This window comes from Lonchura striata, chromosome 3 (genome assembly GCF_050655825.1).
Source record: "Lonchura striata isolate lonStrDom1 chromosome 3, ASM5065582v1, whole genome shotgun sequence".
Lineage (NCBI taxonomy): Eukaryota > Metazoa > Chordata > Aves > Passeriformes > Estrildidae > Lonchura > Lonchura striata.
The window spans coordinates 91,024,797-91,042,718 of NC_140705.1; the positions used below are offsets into that span (position 1 = coordinate 91,024,797).

Consider the following 17,922-nt stretch of genomic DNA (forward strand, 5'->3'; position numbering starts at 1 on the left):
AGTTCCATGGAAGTGTTCACGCCTCCTCTTGGCCTGGAGTACCCTTCATTCCCATTTGTATTCAGACAGGCACTACTGCAACTCCCTCTTGAAAATGCTAATTAGTTGAAAATGAATTCCAATTTTTAAATTATTGCTTAGCTTTTTTACTTTTGAAGTGATCTCTTTTTCTAAGACTGGAGTTAATTTCTTGTAATATCATCTGCCATGTAATGGTTGTAACTCATAAGCAGATTTAATTCAGTGACATAAACCATGTTTGAGGATTTACGTGGGCTAGGGTCCTCTCTGTTGGCTACTGCAGGAATTGATTTAATCTGGAAAAGCAGTAATCTTGCTCACAGGTTTACATCCCTCATGGGAAGAGATGTCTGTTTTCCCAGCCAATCACCAGTAGAGCGGACATACTGTCAATATGGATGTTGCCTGCTCAGAAGTTTAAATATTCTGTACCCTCCTGAAATCCTTTTTGAAAAGTTTTCTGGGCAAGTAAGTAAAGCTTCACCACCCAATCATCTGTCAGAGTGCCCACAGAGTGCTTTCATGTCCAATTCTGTCATTGCCCAGAGACCCTGAGCAGGTCCCTCTCCACAGTGTGCTGGAGATCACAAAAAAAAAAAGTGGATCTTTGATAAATATCTCACCAAAGATCCTCTTTGTACCTGTCCTCCCTGAACAAACTGCATCTTTTGTATTAATATTTCAGTAACATGATTTTTTTTCCTCAACAAAACCCATGTTTGTACCAGTGGAGTCATTATATTGATGTACTTAAAAATATTCAGATGTCTTCCCTTTTTTTATGTGTGTGTCTATGCATCCACAAGCACACAGACCTGTCACAAGAGGAATGACTCACCCTTGTTTCCTCCCTATAGCTCATTAATATTGGTAGGAGGATGCTCTGCCTTTCCTTATTTAAAAGTACAATTAACCATAGGATGCAGGAGACAGGGAACTGCTGGTGGAGCAGGCAGAGGCTGACAGGGAGTGAGCTTCAGTGGCTGCTCTGATTTAAAGAAGTTTCTTTCCCAGGTATGGTTCCCTCCATCAGAACATTTCAGCAGCTTTTATTCTAGTTTCTGTGACAGGAAGATGCCATTCCCAAGATCTCTGAAACAGCTCTTTGATTCATCTGCACTGCAGGCATGAAGGATTTGAGAAAATAACACCTGCCAAGGAATGGCTGCACTTTTTAAACTCCCTTCCTGGTCAGTGCTGCTGTGGCAGTCCCTGCCGTGCCTCTGACAGGTGCCAGCAGGAACCAGCCCAGAGGGAATGAGACAAATGCCAAAGTGTAGCTTCAGTCTATCTGTGAAGCCAAATATGAGCAGACAGGAGGAGTTCAGCTGTCCTTAGATCTGCTCTGCAAAGACAGGAAGACTTAAAAGCATGGGTTGGAGGCTTCTTGGAGAGCTTCAAGCCGTAACAGCAGAAATGAAAATTGGTGTCTTCTCCTCGTGTATGGACCAGCTATTCCTCTGCAAACAGCTTCCCCCTGCCTTCTGAAGGAGTTACTTAACCCTTTAAATCTCCCATCCCTTGGGTTTCTAATGATCCCATGCAGAATGTCCTGGAGCAACTCTCCTGTTCTGAGTGGTGCTGCCTTTCCTTTGCATTAGTCCTGGGAGCTCTTCTCCCTTTGCCTGGGAGCAGTCATGCCAGGCAATGGGAAAATGGACTGGGAAATGTTCTGGGAAAGCAGCCCTGCAGCTTCAACATGGGGTTCTTACCTTGTGCCTTCCACAGCCCGTGTCAGCCTGTGCCAGGAGGGAGCTGTAAAGTGAGAAAGAGTTCTCCTGTGGATTCAGTGCCCCCATTCTCTCTCCTGCTCTATCCGAAGGGCTGAGGAAATCTTTTTTGTTAGCCAAGACAGCTTGGTGCTTCAGCTTAATTTTCATTGCATAATTTTAAATACAGATCGTGCCAACAGTGCTGCAATTAATAGATAGCCTAAAGACTTATTATTTCAAACTAATTGATATGTAAGAAAGTTTAAATAACATAAGTGATAAGAGTTTTTTAGGAATAACTTCTGTAACTAATTCAGAATAATCTTTTTACTGTTATTTAGAGTAGTAGATGACTTTATTATTCACTCACCATCACTAAATCTAATGCCTGTATTTCTCTAATACTAAACAAATTTCCACAAGATGGGGAAAATATGACATTTCATAGTCATTGTTCTAAAAGGTGTTTTTGCAAGTTAATAATCTCATTCATTTCTGATACTCGTTTGCTATCATTTGAAGTAAATACTCCCCAAGTTCCAGATGAATTTATGTTGCAGAGATGTCCAGTCTTAACATTTTTAATATAGGGCTCTAAAGCGAGAAACACATGTTTTTAAAGTACTCTTTTGCTTTTTCAAATCACTTGATCACTTATGAAAGGTCTTTATTTTTCTAGTGTTCATTAAACTTATCTTCAGCTAGACTGTGATCGGAATTGGTATCAGAGAATGTACTGTAAAGCTGTAAGACCTCTCAAGAACTTTTTAATGCTTTTGGAAGATGTCAAGTACCAAAATAATAATAAAACACTGATAGAGCATTAAAAAGATAAGTTCTTGTAATGGAAAGAGGTTTTGTTATATTGCTAGTGTTTTTTCTCTTAAATAAGGTTTTGCATGGTGCAAAACCTTTCCAAGAGAGAAGCTACCAATAGTGATACACATAAATGAAATCAGATTAAAAACAAAGTGGAGCTCTAGGGGGATCATGTTAGGCATTTTGATGGCATGCCTCTCAGTGGAAAAAAAAGCAAAGGGCTTAGTGAAGTTCCATGAGATTCATCTCAGTTCAGGCTTGACCCTCTGGTGAACTGAGCTTTGATGAACTGTATTAACCTCAGGAGGAGAGAAGCCAGGACCAGATCCAGCTCACAGTGAGAAGCTCACAGTTCCTGCAGTGGACTCAAGGAGTGAGGGAGCCCCAGAGTGACCTTCTCGTGGCCACTGAGCTCAGTGGGGACAGGAGGCACCAGAGGAACGGATCCTCAGTTGTGGTGTCCCTTATCCTCCTGCCTCTGCTGGCTTCTAAGGAGCTAGTGTGTCCCTTTTCCTGGCAACAGCAAGGTCTGAGCCCACAGCTCAATGGCAAGCTCTTTAAGTGATGTGTTCAAGAGCACTTTCAGATCCAGGGGAAGTGTTCCATGGCACAGACCCACACACAGGCCCTGTGACACCCATTTTCTGTCACAGCTCCTCACTGGACATATCCCACCACACCTGAGACCAGGCTGTGAGGCTGCTTGGGCTGCAGCATGAGCAGGGTGGCAGTTCCTCACCCAGAATAAGCATCAGGAGGGAGAAACAGCCTCAGCAGCAGTTTCCGTTCCTCAAGGAGCTCAGGTGCTGGAGGGAAACCCAGATGGGGCAGTACACAGAGAGAGTGAGGTCTGGAGGTGAGAAAGGCATCTGCCCTTCTCTGTGGGAGGTTGTCTCTTGTCTGTTGGCGCAGGCTTGGATTTTAAGCAGCAACCTGGTTCCTTTTTCCTAAACTCCTTCACACTTTGCAGTTTGCTTGCATTGAAAATGGGAGTGATTTTCAGGTGAAAACTCTGAGCCACTGAAACACAACTTTTGCACCTCTCCTTTGTGAGGCAGATTACGATTACCCCCAGATCCCTGCTGGGTCAGGAGCAAGCATTTCATGCCCTTTAGTGCCAGCAGTTCCTTCACTTTATCTGGTCTGTTTGCACCTGTACTTGGTGGTTGGAGATACAAATTGTAGATCCAAATCCCATTAAAGCCAATCACTGTCCTGTACACTGGAGTGAACTTTGGGTCTGTGCTTTACAAGGCAGGAGTTCAAGCTGCTCTGGGCAGCTTTGATCTGGGTTGATGAAATTACCTTATTTGTCAATTTTTGCATTGTGGGATGCTTGCTGAACATCACTGAAATAAAGTTTTCTGCATGGGTCATTTAAACTTTATAGGTAATTAGAGAGTTGCCTAAGCTTGCAGCAGTCAGCATTAATATGAACTTTGGAGAAAATGTTTAAATTAAAAACAACTGAACTGAAATATTAATCCCTTGAACCTAATCATGAGGATGGCTCGGTCAACCTCCTAGTGCATAGTGCTGCTTAATCCAGTAACAGCAGTACAGACAGCAAGAGGAGGGTTTTTTTCCTTTAAAGCTCACTGTAGTATTAGGAAGTAAAAACCTTCAGGCTATTTTTAATTAGGCTGAACCACTGGGCAGTGTTGCTTTTATATTAAGCTCTAAAGTTTTTAGTGGTAGCAGTTAAAATTCTGCACTAATTTTGCTTCTCAAGTTAAAAAAAAAAACAAAAAACCCAAGTGTGCTGTGTAGTACAGCATGAAATGATGAGAAGTGTGGATATATGGATGAACTCATGGTGGAAGTAGAGGGATGTGAAGATAATCAGAGTATATAAACACGGAGCAGCCCCTAAACTCGGCAGCCTCAGTCCCCAGTAGCAATGATACATCTCCATTTGATGGCCATTAGATAATGATGAACATATACATTAGCACGTAAGTTTGAACCTGGTCCCAGCTTTTTCTCATTGTTAAACCCAGCCTCAAAACTTCCCTGACACTAAACAGAACTACTATCCCTTCTCTTCCATTTCTGGAAGATGGAAGAGGAGGGATAGTGGCTCTGTTTCCACTGTTAAACTTCTGCCAGGTTCTGAATGGATTTTTTTTCATTAGCCTGTTATGTTAAAAAATAATGGGTCTGTCACTAAATTGGCTTATTATATGGGGAGAGTCAATGCAAAAGTCTCTGCTAATAGTAAAGAGGAAGCCACATTCATGTTGTTGATGAGTTAGGAACTATTTTGGAATAGCCTTCACTATTACAAGGAATTATAGAACTGCAACTATTTGAAAAGGTTTTTGAAGAAACTTTGAAGGCTTTGATCTTTATTCAGAGTGTGCTTGCTTTCCAGTCTAGAAACATTCGTTTTTAACAAGATATTAGGAGAAGGACTGACTGCTCAGTACTTTTCCAAGAAGACTTTTCAGTGGGGCTCCCTCTTGCAGAGGCTCTCTGGCATGGAGATCTACAGCCAGAGCAAGGTAAACTTCAAAGTGCAGCAGAGGATTTATCGGTGTGATTATTTCTTAGGTAATGATGGCTTGCTTCTAAACCTCCACCCAGCTCCCTGACAATTGCCAGGGACATGGAAGTTTCAGTGAGTGTGTATCTAAGAAAGGTGCTGTCTCAAGATGCACAGCCCTCAGTGTGTGTTTGGAGCTCTTATTCCTCAAAGCAGGCTGGAGAGTTGGGCAGAGCAGGGTATGGCAGTGAAAGGAGGTGCCAGACTTAATCAAAGGGTGAGCTGTTCGTTTTGCTTTGAGGAGCACAGTGATGCCGGTGGAGAGAGACAGAGATTATTTATTTCCTTTTCATTGTTGTATTGGAAGAGAAAAAAATATCTGCTCTCAGAGGGAATTTTCTGTGACACTGATGGGGCCTGTTAGAGATGTCCTGCCAAGAGGCAGACACAGGCAACACTGTAATTATCTATTAGCAATGTGGATATAAGAGAATGGAAAGTGCTTTGTTAAACTGAATCCAGAGTTCAATTTAGGTGAGAATCCAAAAGCTGTGCTGTGGATTCCACCACCTTTTTTCCAGATCTGAACTCCAGCAGCTCCTGAGCCCTCATACAAGAGGCCTTAAGCACCTGAAACTTTCTTTTCTTGTCTCCCCTCTTTCAAAAATTGCCAAAATCTCTCACTTTGTGGGACAACACCACTCTCAGGCAAAACACAGTAAATATTAAGTGCCCTGCAGATTCCATGGCCCGCTGGGGACGTGCTGCTCTGCGGCCGTGCTGCTGCTGAGTCCCACATTCTCTGCTAAGTCCACCCGGGGTTTGGAATATTTCTGGAATATATTGTTGCTGTTGTAACCTCAAGATGTCATTTAAAATGAGTTTCCAAGGGACTGTCATGACCTCTTGAGATGAAGATTACAATATTGCTACTCTTGGAAGGCCTATACTGTTTGCAGGCTGCCTTGGAGGCATCGTGGAAGTGGTAAAACATCATTTATTAGAAGGTAATGGCTGCATTTATACTTTTGTTATTTGTTTTGCAGTATCCAAAATATGGACAAAACTTTAAAAAAGGAACAGCTTTCAGGGAGAGTTTTTAAGCTCTTTTTGAGCTCTGTCACTTGAGTTATTTACCCTGGATCCACCCCAATAAACTAAGGGCAGTATCTGCTGATAGATGAGACTTCAGGGTAGTTTCTCTGGATTTACTGCATTGAAACTGAGCAGATTCTCCTTTGCTTACAGTGAAGATAGCTTACTCTAGTGATGATGAAAAAGAACAGAATCTCAGAATCTACCCTTAAAATGCCCATAGAAAGGGGATTTTTTTCCTATTCATTCTAGCTCAAATTATTTTTATTCATATGCATCATGAGGTGCATAGGTCATGCTTTTATGGAGTTTTCTAAGAGCCACTTGACAGCTTAAGAAAGCATTTTATCCACAAAAGCAAAGTGTTACATGAAATAATCATCAGAAAGAGGAGTAATTCCAAGTATGCAGCTTACAGAGGCACAGAGCAGGGCTTTGTATGAGAATAAACTGCCGGACTTTTAAGAAACAGGAAACGAGTTACTGTGAAGAAAATCCTCCCACAGAATTCAATACAAGCTATTTCTTTAAATAATGTATTTAAAGAAAATGCAAGAGATCTGAAATTGCTGCTAATAATACAATTGCCAGTAGGAAAAGATCACCAGTTTAGGCTTTTGCTGTAAGAACCTTCTCTAATCCAGAAGGTCTCAGCAGAGCTATTGTACAGGTGTACGTGTGTTAAATATGTGTATAACCTGGGCAGCACTGATGGGCAATCTCACCACCCAGACACTGATTTTTAATCAGTTATTGGAGCAAATGTTGGTTTACTACACAGAACGTAGATATGAGTTGCCTGATAAACATTAAAACCCAGGAGCCAAGCTTCCATTGGTTTAATGGAGGTTGAAGTTAATAAAGGCAGAGACACAGATTGATGGAGGCCCCAAGGTTACAGTCTAGTGAGTTGACACAGCAGATATTAGAGGGACTCATTTATTTGAGGACTTGTACCCTCAGGGAGGCAGAACACATCACCTTTGCTTCAGCAGGAAGAGGCACTGAGCTGAAACATGGCAGATAAGGGAGGCAGTGGGAGGGGCAGTGTCTGTACAAAAGCACATAACACAGTGTGTGTTACCCACTACATGGCTTCTGATGTGCTTCAAGTGACTGCTGGTGATTTTTGCCAAGGAGAGAGTCTGGCCTGTGCAGCCTGTTGGCATGGGGAGGCAGAGGGGCCATAGTGGAGCAGTCAAAAGTGGAGCTGAGCCAGCAGCCCTGGTCTGAGGGAAGCAGCATGGAGACTTTGTGGGGTGGCAAGGTCGGCCTGATGACCTTGTGTGAAGGACTAGGGGAGCATCACCTTCAAGTAGGGAGGCAGAGAAGGGGTCTGGGAATTGGTGTGCCTGATGTCTCTCATGGTCTGGAAACTAACCATTGTTTGAAAATGCAGAGATGTCCTTGTCTGAGGACAGGACGCATCAACAGGAGCTTTCCAGTCAGCATGAAGACATTTCCTGCTGTTGTTTACCTGTGCCACCTCAGATACCAAGTGCCCTTAGGCTTCCCTTGATGATTCCACACTCCCACATCTTCTAAGGGAAAACCTCATCTACCTGAATAGTTTCATCTCAGGATTGCAGTGTTGTCCTTAAATTGTATTAAGCCCAAATGTGAATATGGTTGGCATGTCCTTTGTGCATTTCCCTGGGATGTCACTGGGAGAAAAAACGAGCCTTTAGGTGCTCTCTGCACACAAAGAGTTAACTCATTTCCCAAGCCTGGGCAAACAGCTTCCCAAGAACCTGCTGTTTCCAGCTGCTGCCTTAGAGCCATTCTGAGGGGACATAGAGGTCTCCAGCCGAGTACTGCAGAGGGACTGTGGCCTTGAGGCATGAGAACATCTGAGTAGTGGTTACTCCTTTGCCTTCCCAGCAGAAATCTGCTTAGTGGAGAGAATAACATGGTCCTTAATAAGAAGCTCCTACTGTTTCCAATTAAACAAAAATTGCTGCCTATAAATCACTTGATCACTGAGCTCTGTTCCTCAATTTCACTCTCCCTGTTACTGAGCCTCCATCTGCTTTTAACAGTTCTTGCTACTCATATGTCTTTTGACGCTGTATCCCTCTAGAATGGCTCTCTAATTGAGTAAGCTCTGAAAATGAAAAGCAGAGGAACAGCAGCCTTCTTGCTCTCTGTACCCTTAATCTGGGAGTCCTCTATGTGCTATTTTGGAAGCTAAATTGAGGTCACTGACATTATGTATATTTGTTGTCTGATGCAGGCTTAAAAGCCCCAAATCCTCTATTTAAAAGTATCTTAAGCCACACAGGTCAAATATTTGCAGGAAGAAAAATAAGTATTTGTAGCTTTAGCGGATTTGGAGAAGGAGGGGAGGAGTGAGAAAGGGGCCTCAATCCCAGCCCAGTGTTGCTGTTACAATATGGCAACACTGACCACTGAAATAATCAGTGTTGCTGGTGTTAACAAAATAAACATTTCCAATGGCACGTGATAAGGAAAACGGAAGCTTTGCTAAACAGAAATTCCCTGGAGAGGTTGCAACCCCACTTTGATTACAAATGATGCAGAAGCCAGTTACAGCCTGTTCTCAAAATACATTCTGCTGAAATTGCACAGAAGAAACAAATACAGTTGAGTTTCTCATCAGTAAAACAAAAAGAACAGGCACTGTCTATGTGGTATTAAATAATATCCTGCATGTGGGCAGTGCCACCGTAATTATGGATACAAATGAGTATCACACTTCAACTGGTGAGTAAATGCAACAATCAAATACCAAAAGAGTAATTTTTTACATATTTTGCTGTACTCTGCCTCAAGGAGAAACAACACAACTTTAAAATGTTTCACATTTGAAATCTTAATTCAAAAATGGTGAAAAAAACTTAAGAATAAAGAGTTTACTGTTGGAAATGTCAGAGATTGTTGGAGATACTGAACTATTTAGTCCTTGGAGTCTATTTTTACCTAAATTGTTGAGCTAGGATATTTGAATAATTTTCCATTCATAATTTACTGCATCATTCAGGGAAATAAAGTCACCAGGAAAACAAAATAAAATTAATTTAAAAGGAGATAGAACAGAAACACAAACTCAAAAAGCTGCTCTTAGAGAAAAATTCTCAGCGGAATGGAAAAACCTGAGACTTTAAAAAGTGACTTATTTGGAGTAATATGAAATCTTTCCAGTTGAAGAATTTCATCAAACCAAATATGGCCATAATTAATGTTTTTGTTTCAACAAAACTGTGTTTTGGTGGGGTTTTTTCACCAAAATGTGCAATTGTTGTATTTCATACATAACTTTCTCAAAACGTTTTTAGCTGATGATTAATTCTCGAGATGCTTGTTAAGTAGTGACCCTTGTGTTATTTTTGAGACGCAGATATATTTTAAGAACGCGTGTGATCTGGAATGAATGGCAGTGCGGGTGGGTTGGTTTTGCATCAGCGGAGATGTGACAGCAGGAGAAGGATGCTGCAAGGTCACAGGCCAAGCCTGCGGTGTCCCAAGGCAGGATGAGGAGAGGGGAAACGCTTTGGGAAGCCCTTGCAGCAGGGACTTCCGAAAGGCTAGTCACCCTCAGGGTACAGGGGAAGGAGCAGCAGTTATCACATTCAGGACTTCAGAGGGACTGCAGGAAGAGACACGGGCTGAGTATGTTTCCCCCCAGTTCCCCTTTCCCTTGGGCTGCTGGAGTGCAGCAGGAGGTGAGGTGGAAGCAGGGCTGTGTGGCCAGCTGTGCCCACCTCTGGCCACTTGTGCTGGCAGCACAGCGCCTGTCCCACATGACCACTCTCTTTTGGCTCTTGGTGGAAACAGGGGTTCATTAGATCACTTTGCAAACATGCAGGAGTCTACAAGGGCTTGGTCAGGAGTGCCTAAACCCTCAACCTCTGTTTCTGTAATCCTTTATTGATCACAGTCACTGCTTCTACTGCTGTTCATGCTGTTCATTTGGGAGTTCTAATAATAACAGCAAGGTACAAACATGAATGCAAATAATTTTAATAATACCATCTGCTTTCTTTCCTGAGTGTTTTTCCCTTGATTTAAGTTGAGCAACCATAATAATTGTCCCCTCCCACATTCCAAGGAAGGGCTGCAAGGCCTTTCCCTGACTGATGACCCTTTTTGGAAAGTGGTCGCAGCCAAGGATGCTGAAGAGCCCTTTGAATTGGGAGGGAACATGAGCCCATGAGCTGGGCAGCTGGCTGGCTGCCAGGAGCTCTGCTCACCTGTAAAGCCATCCTTGTGTCCTGTCCCTAAGCTCAGAGCTGTGTCAGTTGGATTCGAGGTGCGGATGGTGCTGTTTGTCCAGGGCAGTTTTTGTGTAAATCTGAGGTGTGCATCAGCTGGCATTGTTTAACTTGCATTGTTGGGTTAAAAAAAATAAAGGTAGCAGATGGAAGCACACATTCAAGAGCTTCTGGCCACAGCCATCAGAAGGGACTAATACATCCATCCCCTGTCCCCGAGGACCCCATTGCCAACACCTAATGATGGCTCTGAATTTTAAACTTTTAACTCATTGCCTGTCAGTAAAGTACATGGGAGTGAGATCTACCTGAACAAGAAATAGTGTCCAACTGTGGGACACTAAAGCTACATGGGGGTGACATTTGTGTTGTTGTTGTTGTGCCTTAAGGAGAGGACAGAAGATCTGTAAAAAGGCAGGTAGTGAGATAACAGAAGGAAGAAGGTTGTTACATGCTAATGAGGACAGTGGTCCAGATAATGATCTGCCCATCCAATCATTGGTCTCATTCCCCCCCCCCTCCCCCTTGTCTGACTCCAAAATCCTAGCAGCAAGTGTAGGTCACCTTGTTTAGTAGCTAGAGAGCAGAGAAATTGGGGTAGGTAGACTTGTGATGGGAAACAACCCAAAGGAACAGCAAACTGAGTGGGAAGGCTCCCCTGGGTGGAGTCTGGTAAGGCTTTGGTCGAGCAGAGAGGTTTTTATTCACACAGTAATGTGGCACTTTGTCTTGCCATCAGCCAGCCAAATGAGAGGTGTGTGTGGCTACTGCTGCTGCTGAGAGGGCAGCTTTCTATTCATTGCCATGAACTGTAATATCCCTGTAAAACTTCTGAACACATAGAAGGACACTGAGGCTTTTAAGAGAAAAACAGCTGGACTTCTTTAGGCCAGCTGGTTTTAAGCAGGCAACTTGTTTCTTTAACCTTGTGTGGCTCAAGGGCCAGAGAATTGGTGGGATCTGAGGAGTTTGTCGGACACTGAGCAAGGGGAAGAACTGACAATGCCTTCAGAGTCAGAAAGAAAAACTAATTTTTACTGATTCAGTTTTAATCAACTGTCCTTGTCTGCTGTCTGCTCCTTCTCAACTAACTTCAACCTTCTCATGATTAGATATCTATATAGACTGTCTCTGGAGGCAGAGAGGTGGCTCCAGATTCATGTCATTTCTATTAAGCACTCGACTTAGGGGGGATTAGCCACTGGAGGCGCTTTAGGAGAATATTAGATACAATTGTTATCTAACAACATGCTTATGGCTGCACTGGGTTCAGATAATGTTCAGTTTCTGAGGGATTTCAAATATTTCTTTTGCTTTTAAATCTAATTAAGCAAATAGAGGTTCTGAAGGAAGATGGGAGCCAGGAGACTTTCCCCTGACTTATGATACTACACACCTTCTTCTATACCTGAGGTGCCCAAAATTCACAAATGCCATGTGCGACAATGAGGTGGGGGAAATGCAGCAGCTCATCTCTGGTTGGGACACTCGTGTGTTTTTCACAGTGCAGGTATTTAGCCATGAACTGTAACCCCAAGCACAATTGCACCATGAAGGAAGACCCTTTGCCCAGAATTTAATCTTTGTTTTTGCAGTGTGACCTACGTGAGTGCCATGCTGCCGAGACTCCAGCCAGGGCAGATATGATCTCTCAGGAGCTGAGGAGCTCCCTTGGAAGCAGGAGAGGAGTCCTGGGGCTGTGGATAGCAGTGCAGAGAGGGAGGATCATTTTCCAGTTTTCTTCACCAGCCACCTTAAGGCACTGTTCCACTGATGATACCTATACTTGTGGAAGTGTTTGCAAAATGGAGACATAAAGCCAGAAGATAAAGGGGTGAAGGAAATGAAGAAGGGTGTTAGGGTAATGATTAACTACCACAGTGACAAGTATCTATTTCTAGTTGATAGAAATATATATTTTAGAGGCAGGGTGTGTTTTAATGGAAGCATTTGTGCCTCAGACTTGGTTTTTATCTGAGGTGGAAAACAGAGGCCAGGACATCAGGGAAATTGCCAGAAAGAATGCAGGAAAAGAGCTTTAGCAAGGAAACCAAAAGGAAAAAGAACATATCTTAGATCTTAAGGAAGGAAAGCTGAAGAATTTCTCTAATTAAGGAATGTAGAACTAGATCGGGTGAACTAAGGACATTGATTTGCACGTCAGGAGAAAGGAGAAGAGGCCTCACAAAAATAAAGCCAGAGAGATGCAGAATGAAAACCAGGACAGAAGCATGGGGAATGAGATTGGAAGGACTCAGAGGGAGGGGTAGTGGTAGAGTCACATGGTTTGTGTGGACAGGTTAAGAATGGTAAGACTAGGATAGGACCTAATGTTCAAGTGAAAATTTGCATTGCCTGTTGAGAGCTGTTGCAGTGGGGTGAAGGAGACCTGAAACTGCACAGGACAGACTCAGGCCTAGAACTGAAGGATCAGAGTTCCTAGCACCTTTATCCTGGAAATCCTGAGAAAATATTTAGCTGAAAACACAATTGCCTAAGAAACTATTGCAAAACTGCTGCAGCTACAGTTAGCAGAACCTGATTCCCTCTTTTTAAGAAGGTGGGTGGATGGATGGATGGGTGGATGGATGGATGGATGGATGGATGGATGGATGGATGGATGGATGGATGGATGGAGCGGATCTGGCTTTGGAACTCACCCCTTTGCTTCCTGCTGTGCTCATATTGGTCATAATGAAAAAATTGGCTTTGTCTTCAGTTGAAACTGATACACATTAATGTTTTTTAAATAATGGATCATGCAGATCATAATATGGGCACTAAAAACAAAGGCTGTACTAATAAATACTGGGAAAGGACCCACTGCTTCCTGAAGACTGATAGCCAGATTTCTTTCTGCATGCCTTTTGCATCCTGTTGATGATATGACACTTTTTCCCCAGTAATGTCCAAGACACATTCTGCATTAATCTGATAATGTAACTTTTCATGATCTAGCCAAACAAAATGTAATTTAACTTGTTTTCCCTCCCTCTCTGACTCCCTTTGACAACTGACTTTTTCCTAATGGTTTCTCCAACCCAAGAAATCTGGCAAAAGTTATTTTATTGTTCTCAGAGCAATGTTTGTGGTGTGTTTAATGTGTGATTAACTACCTGAAGCTCAGTGAAGGCCTTGCTCTTTCAAAGGCTTATCTGTGATCCATACTACACCTGAATGGGGTCTTGTCAAAGCCAGTGGGAGTATGGACACCACTACAGTTAAATCCACATGTATTTGAAGGATTTGGGTACCCAAGGATGGTACCCAAAACCAGCCTTATGACTGCACGTTCCTCCAGCTTTGCAATGACTGCATGGAAATTGATAGGCACTGTGGATGCGTGGTGCTAATACGGGAAAGAAGGGAATACGGTCTTGAATTGTGCAATAATGCTTTGTTAATTCCCCTCCTGCCTGGTGTGGTACTTTCCCCATCCTGTAGCACTGGTCACATCAGATACACCTGAAGACAGCTTGTCTCTTTTGTTGTAGTTGCAGGTGGAACTTGATCAGGAATATCAAGACAAATTCAAAAGACTGCCTTTGGAAATTCTGGAGTTCGTACAGGAAGCCATGAAAGGGAAAATCAGTGAGGATGGAGACCACAGTTCTGCCCCCTCTTCCCTGGCATCTGACAGTGGAAAATCAAATCATAAACCTCCACAAAGTGAGGAGGAATTGGAAGAAGATAACCAAGAAAAAGTGTTTGATACTACTTTTTAACTGCCCAAGAAACAATCAGTGCACCGGGGAGCACCATTCCCAACTGCCCGTCTCCAGTCTCCCGGGGTGAGCTGCCGCTGGAGTGCTTCGGGAGGCAGGAGGAATCTGCATTCAAGTGCACATTTCCCCAAAGGAATATTTTATAAAAAGTATTCTGCAAAGGTCTTCATTCTCATTCTTCATCTGATTATTGTTCTAAAGCTTAGTGCAGTTGTAATGGGAAAATTAATATGTTAACCTCCCTCTTTTTTTTTTTTTTTTTTGGGACAGTTTACAATGGGTAATTTTCTGGCCATTTTCACTGCTAAGAATGTTTCATGAAGACCAGTGTATTGTATAGAGAAAAGTGTGTGCAGATTTCCTTTTGGAGTGCCAGAGCAAACTGCTCCAAACTAATAGAGATCCTGGCAAATATTACAACAGTATTTAATCATATTTGTTTCCTTCTTTATAACTGCACCTTGACAGCTGTACCATCCTTTTACATTTGCACTGAAACCTTGGATCCTTTTTAGCTCTGCAAGCACTGGTGGCTTGCTGTCTTGATATTATGTTTATCCCATGGAGAGACATATATTTGCTGCTGAAAATTCTTGGAACTGTGGGGACGAGAGGAAAACAGAGAGAAGAACCCGCGTGGAGATTATCGGTGTCTGTGTCTGTCTGTGTTTGTTACACCATGTGAGTGCATATATGTTTGTGTGTGTGTATATATATATATATATATATATATATATATATATATATATATATGCACACACATCTGTCTATATACACACACAGCATGTTTCTTTTTGAAGTTGATGTGGTCTCTCGGCCAAATGAAATGTTTCAGGGATCCGTGAGTAGGGAGAATCTTTCTGAGATCTAACATCTGGGTTATACTGCTATAGAATAATCATAAAATCATAGAATTCTTTTTGTGGTGTTAGTGGTGTAAATCAAAGTAGCTTTAGAATATAAATTTGATATATATTTTGCAGACTCAAAAGTATTGATTTTAAGTATCATATTTTAAGCTTACTGGATTTGATAGGATTATAAAATGTTTAGGACTACAGTATTTGAAATCTGACAGAATCTTCCATTATTTTTAAGACTGAGGTGCAGTTTTACTAAGGTCTAAAATTTAAAAGCAAAGTATAAAAACCTGACCACTGTTATTTTAAAATGTATATTAATCTGTTTAACTGACTTGTTAAAATAAGAACAATCAAAGCTAGCGTACTGTATGATAAGCATGAGAGAAGTAACAGCACATTCTGGGAAATTTCTATCAGATGACAGAGACACATTATGAAAGTCAGGATATTTGAAAAGGTAAAGAAATGCTGTTCTCTGGATTCATAGCCTAGCAGAAATCAGAATCATGAAACAGACAGATTGGGATTTGTACCTGAGCCAGTGCGTGATTCTTCTCCTGCCGGTGGAGGTGCTTTGGGGCAAGCTCAGAAGCCCCAGATTGGCCTCAAGACACTTGATCCTGCAGAGTTGTGTTCTCCTGCACCACTGGGCTCAGGAGCTGGGCTGGGAAGAACATTTACATTCATGTTTGCAAGATCAGGGCCTTACTTGGGTTAAAGAGCAATCGGCAATCGGAGAAAGCAATCAATTAATAGGGAGGCATTTTAACGCATCGTAACAGTTAAGTTACCTTACTTACATTCCCTCAGGATTTCAGTACTTAAAGTAACTTATTTTATTTAAATTTAAGCAATAAAATACAAATCAATTTAAGTTTTCAGTTAAATAATGGTGTGTATATATATAAGTTCAATCTTGGAAAACCAACAGTGTTTTGATGTTTCCTTTTTAAACATAGAGCAGAAAGAAAGAAAAATTGCACATTGTTTGGAGATCATATTTTGAATTAAACTGTTCTGGTTTATGATGATGAAATCAGTGCATATGAAATTCAAAAATCTGGCTTTCATCTTAACGCTAGGAAAGGTGACTCCTCTGCTAATCCTAGTTTTGCACTTTGAAATCAATCTTAATCACTCATTGAAAATGTAGAGTCGAGATTTAATGCTGCATTTTATAAAGTTAAAATGGTGTGTTGTCTGAATTATTACAAGAATAAACTGATAGCAGTGTTCATACTAAAACCGAAACGATTGCATTATAGAACCATTGTACAGTGCAGACTTTTTGGGAAACTCCTGGCTCCTCTGAACCTCAGCACGACGTTCCCATGTTCTTCAGGGGAGCCAGGACTTCGCCACAGTCTTTGAAGAAACTTGGGCAAATGCCAATTAACCTTTTATTTATATTTAATAAGAAATAAATAGACTGGTTGGGTTAAATATACTATCAGCTGTAGTCATTTTACAGTACGTTTGTATTTGACCATTTCCTGTACTCACATTTTTTTATATCTGTACAGTGCCACTTTCTGCAGGTGTAAGGTAGTGTGTAATCCTGTACATCTTGCATCATTCAAACTATTTCAGTGAAACCGATATCATTTAATATTGATATTACTTGAACTAGAATAAGATAATGAAAAAAGGGTCTTTATGATGTGCAAGTCTTGTGCCTTTTATGTATTTGCCTTGTTCCGTGTTGAATGTGTGGAAATGCTGTATTGTGGACTTTCTGCTGTATAGAATAGAGCTGTCTATATTAAACTAGGTCGTGCACTTCAGATATCTTTACACTACTGAAAATAGCTTGGTTTTGGCAGTATAAACAGAATTTTAAAAATTCTAATGAAGGCCAGACATTTTAGACTTAACATGTTCATAATTATGTTAATTAATGCTCATGTATTAGCTAAACATTCACTGACAGATAACTAAAGGGACATCATTGCTTGCCTTTCTTTGAAATCAGTGTTGCTCTTGTACATTGTATTAATAGTGTCTGTGATTGATTAGTCCTTGATGATTTGCTTTCAGAGTAGAATGAAATATTCCAGTTAACATGTACATATTTTTTCATTTCCTCAATCTATGATTGTTTCAGAGGCATAATTCACATTTTTGTAAAAATTCTATGCAATTTTGTGGCATGATGTTTCTTCCACTTGTAATTTTATGTGCTTACATTACAGATCCAAAGGACAAATAAAAATTTCTTAACACAAGCCCCATTTTCTCTGTTCATTGACTCATGAACCTCAGTTGACTCAGGAGCCCTTTGCTGATGGGGACAGTGCCAGGAGAAGGCAGGGAAATTTCCCTGCAGGCTTTTGTTTTCACACCAAGAACAAGAAATTGCACATGCCTGTGCTTCCAGCCCCTGCCCATTCCAGCACAATGAGCAATTGCTGCTACTCTGAAACAATGGGAAACAACAAGCAGTTTGCAGGAGCCAATGAACTGGTAAGAAAATGTGTTGGTTTACAGGAAGGCTTTTGCAGGAGAGCTGGGATGTGATTTCCAGCCATACCAATAAACTGTCTCAACAAATTACAGCACCTTTACTTGTGTTCCACTGTTCCAGCTGTTTCACTCATCACCTATTCAATTATATATGTGCTGTGAAATACACCTTTTCAGGGCCTTCCACTGAGAGCATTGAAAACGAAATCTATTCCTTTGGCTTTTGACTTCTCTCCCCCTATTTAATTTACAATGTAAAAAATTATCTCTGGGAGGAGATAAGCAGGTATATGAGTGCAGTGTACTGAGGGATGTGCCTGCTAAAATAAATAGTCTCTGAGGCAACTGGAGTCAAATGGCTCACTAGGAAGGAAATGGGGTCTGACACATGGGATGGACACGGCACGGGATGAGGCCAGGCAAGGAAGGGAGGAACAGAGCTGAAAGCAGAGCTGTGAGCCTGACAGACAGGAATAAGACTGGGATGGAAAAGGGGAAGTAGGGGGA

General features: G+C 41.7%; 1 protein-coding gene across 3 annotated transcripts in view; it reads left to right on the plus strand.

Moving 5' to 3' along the window:
- The window catches only part of PLCB1 (phospholipase C beta 1), a 343,204-nt gene extending 326,027 nt beyond the window's left edge, over nucleotides 1–17,177 (plus strand). Inside the window, exon 32 of one of the 3 annotated variants that reach the window (XM_021540293.3) lies at nucleotides 13,859–17,177. In XM_021540293.3, coding sequence (XP_021395968.1) covers nucleotides 13,859–14,089 — 231 coding nt within the window. In that variant the 3' untranslated portion in view covers nucleotides 14,090–17,177. The remainder of the gene's footprint in view (nucleotides 1–13,858) is intronic. The other 2 variants (XM_085577017.1, XM_021540294.4) reach the window with 2 other exon arrangements.
- The last annotated feature ends 745 nt before the right edge of the window (nucleotides 17,178–17,922 follow it).